General features: G+C 35.5%; 1 protein-coding gene across 1 annotated transcript; it reads right to left on the reverse strand.

The window, feature by feature from the left end:
- Positions 1–1146: 1146 nt before the first annotated feature.
- GSNAP (gamma-soluble NSF attachment protein) lies at positions 1147–7158 on the reverse strand. Its single transcript, XM_089169076.1, has 9 exons — positions 7009–7158; positions 5926–5993; positions 5752–5836; positions 5495–5653; positions 4965–5102; positions 4226–4304; positions 3288–3367; positions 2537–2666; positions 1147–1568 (listed from the first exon to the last, which is right to left on the reverse strand). Exons 1-9 carry the CDS (start codon positions 7050–7052, stop codon positions 1467–1469), a joined length of 885 nt encoding a protein of 294 aa, XP_089025202.1. The 5' UTR covers positions 7053–7158; the 3' UTR covers positions 1147–1466.
- Between the last annotated feature and the right edge of the window lie 2104 nt (positions 7159–9262).

Here is a 9262-nt window from a genome sequence, read left to right on the forward strand (position 1 = left end):
TTTGTGAGATTTTTTTTTTTTTTTTTTTTTTTTGTTGAGGGGGGTTGCTAAGAGAATGTCTGAAGGAAAAATGTAAAACATGTGAAGAGTTAGGAAATGTACTTGGAAGGAGACTCACCACCAGCCGATAGTATTGATAAAGTAAATTGCCTTGGAGTGGAATATTGCAATAGGATTGGTTGGATCGGGCTTTCTAAAACCATAACCTTGATTTAAATACTCTATCTTCATCTTGACCATATCTTAATACAGACTACAAACGAATAAATCAATTCATAATATCATACTATTATCCGACATTTACTGAAAATATCCCACCAGATGAATTTGCGTGCTAGGCCAGTATGAGATGTGAAAAAAACTAACAAATTCGTTGTTTTTTTTTAGTAGAAATGCACTTTTTATATATAGAAAAATTGGAAATTGAGATATTACATATGCTGCCGATAAGGGTTGAACTCATACCTTTTCACTGAGAAGTAAGGTTCTCAACAAGTTCATTGTTGCAGCACCAGGTATCCTATACTTCTGTAGTTCAACCTAGCAGTTTGATAACCTCCAGTTCCAAAAATTGAACTTAGTCGATTACTTTCGACTACCAAAGTAAAGTGTCCTAACAAAATGCCATATGTCCACTAGCTCAGTTAAGATCGAATCACAAGTTCTTGCTATCTTCTTTATGAAATTTAGTTCTGAATAAAATCGTAGGTAATTGTAATAGGAGCTTTAAATGGGCCAGCAAGTGTTTACCCAAAAAAAGGGGCCAGCAATTAAATATGTGTAACCTTATCTAGCTCAAATCGCCATTCACAATAAGCTCAGAGAGACATTCCACAGAGAGTGGCTTGAGAAGCTTAGATAACATATATGCATTAAGCAATTTCTCTAGGGTTCTCAACTTTAACTTTCGTTAAAATAAAAAAAAAAAGGGGTGGGAGAAGCATAGGATTATGATCGGATCCTAAAGCTGGAAGTTCTTTTAAGCAAGCAAAGGAAGCTGTTCTCCCCACATTCTGGTGAAGCTTTTATTCTGGAATTTCTTCAGAAAGAAGATAATTATTGAGAGCACTTTCCATCCAGTAAAATATTTTGTGATCCTTAAAAGGTTATTATGCATTCTGTCAAAAGTTTTTTTTTTTTTTTTTTTTTTTTTTGGTAAATCAACCTTCATTCCAAAAGAAGAAAGCAAGATAAGTCCGAGTTACAAAGCTTGGAGCTTTTTAACTGCACAGCAATGGGCGACAACATAAAATTCCTCCTGTAAACAATCATTCAAGCTTTACCTTGTCACATTTCTGAGATGATCAACTTATATACATTGCAAGCTTGTATGAGCTGAGCATAGCACAACCAATAGTTTATGGTGTTTTGTATTAAAATGATACTGTCATACTGTCATACTGTCAGGAAGAGTAGACAGTTCTTGGCAAGCTGTTGTTGTAGTCTTGTAGAGAATTATGAGGAAGCTAAGTAAGATCATCTTCATCCAGTGGCATTTCATCATCGTTGGCTGTTGCTTTGAGTGCACTCACATCACCTGTGGGCAATTTCCTTGCAAGCCTAATGATCTGTTGTCATTTCATTAAACCAAATCCATAAATCCAAGAAACTCACAGGAAAAAGCCATTTAGAAGTGCTATGTTTTCATGACACGGCTCACAAGAGAGAAATTCTAACAATGGACAGGAAGTCAATAATCAAGGATGACAAGGCTGCAAGGCAATCAAGCAGTTTAAAGGCCTCCCTAAGTGCCTCAGCAATCAGACAGCTGCAAGGCGTTCTATTGTTCTTTTTTAATATAACCATTTTATTTGGCTAGCTTATTTACAACTCCACTTATGCACAAAACAAAAAACCCAGCATATAAATATATAGTACTAAAAAAAACAAAAAAACAGAAAACAGTGTATCATATGGTAATATAAAAATGTTAATACCTTGAAGAAGTTTGACTAGTCAAATGATCTTATTTTTCCATCAGAATACTTTATATTAAGACCATATAACCAGCTTTCTAACAAATCCAAGATGACTTATATTTGAATAATATTGGAGGAGTTATGTTCCGACCAAACTTTGTTTCATGTGCACCAATGCTATTGCTATCCACTGAATCAAAACATATTTTTGACATCAAAATAAATGAACAGTTTACCACAATTTTGGTTTTTAGCAATGTTTTATCATATTTAGAATCATTAAATTTTTGAGATTTGAGAATAACCTCATCCATAGAAAGTTGTAATTTTCCCCTAGTGGTCAAATCCAATATTTGTTTTAGTGGGGGTTGATTTCTTATCCTTTTCATATTTAACTTTAAAATATTTTAATTGGATCCAAATACAGAGTATTAGTATATTTATGCATAATATATTAATTAAATGATATTAGGGGGGAGGGGGAATTAGTGGCAATACAAGATCCTACAGCAATAAATACTAGTACAAGGCGCCTTTTTTCAAGGTAGCAGCCACATAGGCCCCAGCAAAATTGTCTGGAAGAATTAGCAGAGAGAGACTTGGATAGAAAGAGTTACCATGTGGTCAAGATTTGAAATAGTGCTTGAGTGAGACACACGTTTGATTTCTTCAATGTCCCCTTCCTCATAAGCTGAAAGAAGTTTAGTAGCACAGCGATTCTGGTCACTCCCAAGAAAAGCCTCAATCCTGCATACAGATGCCAAAAGTAGCAAGGTGGATTAGTGAGGGGTTTCTCTGGATATCCCAAAGGCAGAAATAAGAGAACTATATAAGCATGTAAGAACAGCAATTCTGGGTCTTATCCTTATTAAGAACCTAACCCCCTACAGAGGACTGGGGAAAAAAAGTATAGGGTAATAGTGTCATTTGAGTTGCATGCTATACTCTCCATTAATACACTGATGGACTATTATCGGATGTCACCATCTTCACAAGGCTCTTGCTGTAAACTGACTTGTCTATTCATCAACGAAAATCTTTAAATAGAGGGTGTAATCTTTGAGACTGTATTCATGAACCAGACCGACAACTTTCTCACCACAATGATGATTCAAGCTTTAGGCTCGCATGAAAAGTTCTAGATCCATTTAAGGATCTCCCAGATGATCACATCTGGAGTCCATCAGGATGGGGAGGCAGAAGGGAGCAACGCAGTGAGGATGAGATCTGATTTTTACTTCTCCATATTCTAAGAATATGATCAAATCAAGACAATTGCCTAGCTGTATATACAGAGTCATTAATTCAAAGCCAGGACACAGAAAGATGCAAACAGTGTAGGAACCAATTTAGCAAAATCAGACTTACTGCGAACAGTCATTGTAGCACTTTTGTGCTTGCTTGAAATCATCTGCATAAAGGTACACTATGATTGCGCTCAGATAAGCCTGAAATTAAATGAGAGGAGTAAGAACACTTCTCTATGTAGTTGAATTTCAATAACAAGAAAGATGAATCCCAACTGCAGTCACTCAGAGAGTTAAAATCACAAATGCAGGGAATAGGAAACTTCAACCTAATTCAGAACCAGTAAAGAGACTTAAATTTATGCCTAACAAGTTCAATACCCACCACAACCAGCATAAACATTCTTGAAGATTTTATTTGAAAATGAGGGTTAACAATCATCTAGTTTTGAACATCTCCAATAGGGAAAAGAAAAAGAGGCTTCCCTTTTCCAATGGGAGAAATGCCTGATGGAGTCAAACAGTTGGTTAAGTTCAATTTCAGTTTGGTATTTGCGGTTCTGGTGCAGTATTGACTTTTATTAGTATTCTGATATCAGTCTACAATCACTCTAGCTGCAGTTACATATACTAAAAATAAAACAGCATAATAATAATATGAACTCTACTGGTTTAATCCACACCTGAAGGGGGGAGGAGGGTTCGACTTTTATTTGCCCTTACCACTTTCTTGAAAGAAAAACCAATAAGATGTTTGGATACTATGAGTTTGCTTAGGTCCAGCCAGTTTTGGTCAGTTAATTGATCCAGTCTCATTGTTGACACTGCCCTGATGGAGAATATGCAATAGAGCAGCAACCAGAAATGTAAATAAAGAAATATCAAACAATAAATATTGTATGTAGGCTTAGTTTGATTTTAGCAGAGGCTCGTCAAATAGGTTTCAAATGAATAGAACATATTATGAGTTCATAAGCACATTCCTAATATGAGGTAGTGGGATTTACTGTTACAGTGTAGCAGGTTGCATGAAAGAAAACCAAATGATAGACTCTGTACCTTACACTGACTATGTACAGCACTGCATTTATCTGCCGCTAAGCCCCATCTCAGAAGAAAAGTTGCAGCATCAGTGTACCTGAGTAAATGCACCAAAAAGGCAAACTATTGGATGAAACGATTTGTGTAAAGCTTGCTTTGGTATATTTACAGATGAAAGAAAAATAGAGACTAATATCTTGGATTTTAAGTTAATTCCTTTCCCACAATAGTACTGAAGTGTGCTCAAGCATCAACACAATCACAAAATCAGACAAGTGTAATTCTGTTTCTATTCCAAACCGCCTCCAAAATTACCCAACCAAACCCTCCTCAGAGACCAAGGCCCACTCTGCTCCCAACCCCCCCCCCCCCAATCAACAAGTAAAGGGACCCAACTCTGGACCATTACAATAGCTTCTTGACAACATCAGTGATGTGTCCGACCATTAAAAATACCCAAACACCCCTTTACAGCCTAGTTTAAGGCTGATTTCGTTGATGATCTTGAAAGTATGCTGTGTTGATGGGACTCCCCAATCACGGCTGCATCAGAAAGGTAAGACTAAAGCAACAGCTGGGAAATAAAGAGCTAAGACAAATGCAACAACACAATGACGTGATATGGCATAGAAGAATGAAACTAGTCCCTCATAAATAGAAAGAGTAGAGCTGAAATTTATCTTCCAGAAATAAAAATTACAGTATACTCATATACTATTTTCATTGGTAAGCAAGTAAAATATGTTTGCTTTCTTACTTCTGAAGCTTAATGTAGACGCTCGTTGCTGCACGATATAGGTCAAAGGCCATTTGCTCCTTGCCATCCTCTTCAAGAATCAAACAAGCATCGGTGTACATTTGAATTGCTTCATCAGAAGAAGCATCTTCTAATAAACTACAATATAAGATGAAATTATATTAGTTAGCTAATATACATTAATTTGATAGGTAAGCTAGGTTGAATCCATAATGACATGATATGCTAAGACACAGAAAGATCCAATGGTGACAGACTTGATCCCACAATTATAACTCATTTTTAGTTCAACAAATATTCCAATGTTTAAATCATTAATGTATTATCACACATTTTTAATATGGCAAGGAAGCAACGAAATGAAGGACAAGCATTTTACTCAACAACATTGAACATCCAATTCTCATGAAATGCATTTGAATTTGCTAAATAAACCATGAATTCTCAAAAAGCAATTGAGATATTTGTAAAGAGACTGTATAATGCCTATTGAAGTTTGTGCCAAACAAAAATTATGTCATTATGCATACCGAGCACCCTTTGCAAGAGCATCAGAAGCAGGTTGAGATCTTCCGCACTCAATGTATAACTTTGATGCCATTCTAAAAAAATCAGCAACTTCATTCCAGTTGCCTAGTTCTTTTGCCATAGAAGCAGCAGATTCCATATGTTTAGCCGCATCCCAAGGACTGTGCAACTTGTAAAGGATAGAGTGAACACCAATGAAAATAAAATCAGGAGAAATGCTAAATAAGGAGACCATATCATTATCAGAAAACAAGGATACGAAGAGAGCATCTCCTGTCCTTTCGAAGCCTTCTCAAATGCTATTTTTGCTTTCTCATAGTTTTTGGCGAGCTTAAAGCCAACAGCTACAACCAAAAAGAAAAATTTATGAAGAATCCTACCAAGCATACTAAAAGTACAACAAAGAGTTCACACACATGCTGAAACTACGAACCAGCCTGTTCATATAGCTCAGTGGCACTCTTCCAATCAGCACTCCATCGAGTAACAGTGAGTTTTGTCCTGACATAAGGAAGAGCAAAACCAAGATAAAGGTCCTCAAAAGACTGATTGGAATGAAAAATGATCTCTTTTCGACAAAATTAATGGTGACGTTATTCTCAATTTTCTTCACTAACTTAACAAGTTCCTTACAAAGATCAAGTTTGTAGCAAATTTCATTCAACATCTCTAAATGATGGGACCCCAAAATTCAATTTTTCTTTGATATATCCAAGAAATGATTCTAGGTAATTCCTACTACTCTTGGACACCCCCCCTCCCCCCCCCCCCCCCCCCAAAAAAAAAACCCAGTACACCTTGGTCACCCGAAAAGTAAAAGTGAAATCCATGAAGGATCAAACATTCAAGGCGTATGTTTAGGAGCCAGAAATATCGCCCTGTCCCATTAACATCCAATGTTCTGCCAATCAAGTTCCGGACACTAATGCTCTACTAGTATCCGGTCATTGTGGATCAGACCCATGTTCCTGCAATTTAAGGGATCTGCCACTCCAAAACTGAAAAAGTTTTTCAACATCTTTTACCTTCAATGGATCTCATCATCTACAGAATATGAAGCCCATACAAGAACATTTCCCACATCCCAAAGGTAACTTCAGATCCAAGAATCCATATTCAAACTAAAAGGGTTATTTTATCAGAACATCATGCCACTATTCGATCACTGGAATTAATTGGATCTAAATTTCGTCCAGATAATGCATAATAGGAATTCCAGTTGCGTCCACTGCCAAACCCAGTAGAAACCAGAGGCAGAAAGGCCATTTGAGAAACCTAGATCATACAAAATCCGCGGATCCTTCGCCATCATTTCCAAATCTTAATATTACATATTCCATAAAATAACAATTCTGCGATCTATCGACATGAATATTTGGGGTAATGATAATTGCAGAACATCTACCGATTCGTCATCGAATAACTATCATTGATTACTACCCAAAAAAAAAATAATAACTATCATTGACACTTAAAAGTGGAAACGAGGAAAAGAAAGAGAAGGAGAGAGACTTACAGTTTATCTCCTTTGATCAACAACTTCTCGGGATCGGAAGCCATGGCCGAACTCGTCAGTCGTGTAGTCCTGCGGCACAGTCGCAACCACCAGCTCTGCCGTCGTCTTTCAAACGCAGAATTACTCTTCCACAGTTCTATCAGCTCTCAACGGATTCTCGGACTCACTTTTATCCCAAAAAGGATCCGACCCGGTTAAACCGTAAAGCGTTAGAAATGCTATAACAGAAAAACAATTCTTTAGAAATGTTCTATGAAAAAAACAACTTTTAGAAATGCAATTTTCTTCTGGGAAATTACATGATTAACTATTTTTAGATTTTTTACATGGCTCCCGCTAGATAGTAGGGAGTGTTCACTCACTGATTTAAATTATATGGTACTCACTTTCAAAATGATATAAATGTCATTTGAAAAGTAAAATGATTTAATTATCTCTATTTAATATTCTTTCATACATAACTCTTATATTACTCACTAGTGCGAAAAACCACCACATCTCAGGGACCATTGTTCATCCCCATTTAATTATTTTCTATTTAATATCCTTTCTAAAAATATACAAATTAAATAAAGAAAAAGTCATGGTGAGTTTTCTAAACCCAATGTTATTTTTAGTTAGTTTTATAAATTGAACCATTAAGTGATTATTTTTGTCAAAGAAAAGTTAAAAGTAACTTAAGTCTATTTTCTTCCACGTCAACCTTGCACTGTTAAATTGGCATATTCTTAAAATTATTTTTCCCCAAATACTGGCAAGTATTAAAATTAGAAGTTAAAAAATTTAATGAAACAATTTCGGTTGTTTTTTAAACAAAAACATTATTTTTATGATTTGAAAAAACTTGCTTTTGAAAGTGAAAGTATTACTAGCAAGATTTTGGCAAGCGTATGATGTTTTAAATGTAAATTTTATGAATACATTTCTAAACTCTTTTAGTTAAACTTAGCTCACACCTAATTTTTGCTTCGAAAAAATGTTGCTATGTTTCTTAAAATAGAAAATTTTAAATATTTTAATTTATGTTACAAAAAATACTCCTTATCAGCCTTTTTTTTTTTTTTTATTTTTTTTTTTTTTAATCTTGAAGCAAGCAACACCAGAATTTTCGGTTGGATTATCAAACAGGTTCGAAGCGTTTAATGTCCAATGTTGGGAGAAGAATGCAAGAGATATATCATTACCCAAAGTTCCAAAAATTGCTGCATCAGTCTTATGGTGAGCAGTTGGAGCTTGAGATCAAAGGTGCCATTAATCTATCCTGCACAAAACAGAGGTTGGAGCAAGTGCTCAAGCAATTGAAGAGATAGTAAGAGAACTGGAACTAGCAAGCTGCTTTTATGGGAGGAGCGGATAGAAGTAAACCATGAATTCAAGAGCTTCCCCGATTATAGTGATTTATTTCGCTTTCTTTTCACTTTTAATTTTTTTCCTCTTGAGTGATGTGACCATCAAATCGGTCATAAGGATTGGGGATGCCCATAGGCCTGGAGGATGGGAGGGGGAAAAGATGTGGAAAGACGAATGCTCAAACTTAAGACTTCCTTGGATTTATTGTCTTTAAAGAGAAGAATGTTACCATTGTAGGAGTTCGATAGAAAGAAGAGAAGGGTGAGTTGAGGGGAATAGAAACACATTTATATTGAGATTTGTTGATATTTTAGATTTCTCTAAGTTGACCTAGGAGTAAAAAAAAAATTACGGATAACAAGGAACCCATTCTTGGTTGTTTAGTTGTTACCCGACTTCAATTAGGTATGGAAAGATTCACTTGTGTTCTTCTTTCCTTCCCTTTTCTTCTTCTCGTAGTGCTACAACAAAATCGAGAGCCTACTTAATTTCACGCATCAACTGATGTCGTTTTTGTTGTCCAATTGGTTATGAGATTTTCTTCTGTTATTCTTTAACATGGTGAGAAAACTATTCTTCTTCACCCCTGGCCGTAGTATACCACATTGGTGTGTGAACCATGTTAAATCTATGTGTTTTCGTTTTTGTTTCCTTTTCAATTCATTATTTCGTGGAGTTTATTTTAATAAATTGGTATCAAAGCTCTTAATTGTTTTCGATGTATACATCCATGACTTCTACATCAACGAAATACGATATTGAAAGTTTCAATGCGAGCATCAATTTCAGTTTATGAGAAATGTTTAACCAGAAAAAAACCAATTCCTTAGAAATGTTCTACCAGAAAAAACAATTCTTTAGAAGGAATTTTCTTCTCACTCAACTCATTATTCTCTTAAAACCT

Source organism: Hakea prostrata, chromosome 9 (assembly GCF_041222555.1).
Source record: "Hakea prostrata isolate BN-2017 chromosome 9, UWA_Hpros_2, whole genome shotgun sequence".
Lineage (NCBI taxonomy): Eukaryota > Viridiplantae > Streptophyta > Magnoliopsida > Proteales > Proteaceae > Hakea > Hakea prostrata.

What these genes read in the sequence shown, in the direction of transcription:
- GSNAP (XM_089169076.1), bottom strand. Translation starts at nt 7,052, where the DNA reads ATGGCTTCCGATCCCGAGAAGTTGTTGATCAAAGGAGATAAACT. An exon ending in TTGATCAAAGGAGATAAACT is followed by an intron (nt 5,994 to 7,008) that starts GTAAGTCTCTCT and finishes TCCTTATGTCAG; the next exon opens with GACAAAACTCACTGTTACTC. An exon ending in GTCTACATTAAGCTTCAGAA is followed by an intron (nt 4,305 to 4,964) that starts GTAAGAAAGCAA and finishes GCATTTACTCAG; the next exon opens with GTACACTGATGCTGCAACTT.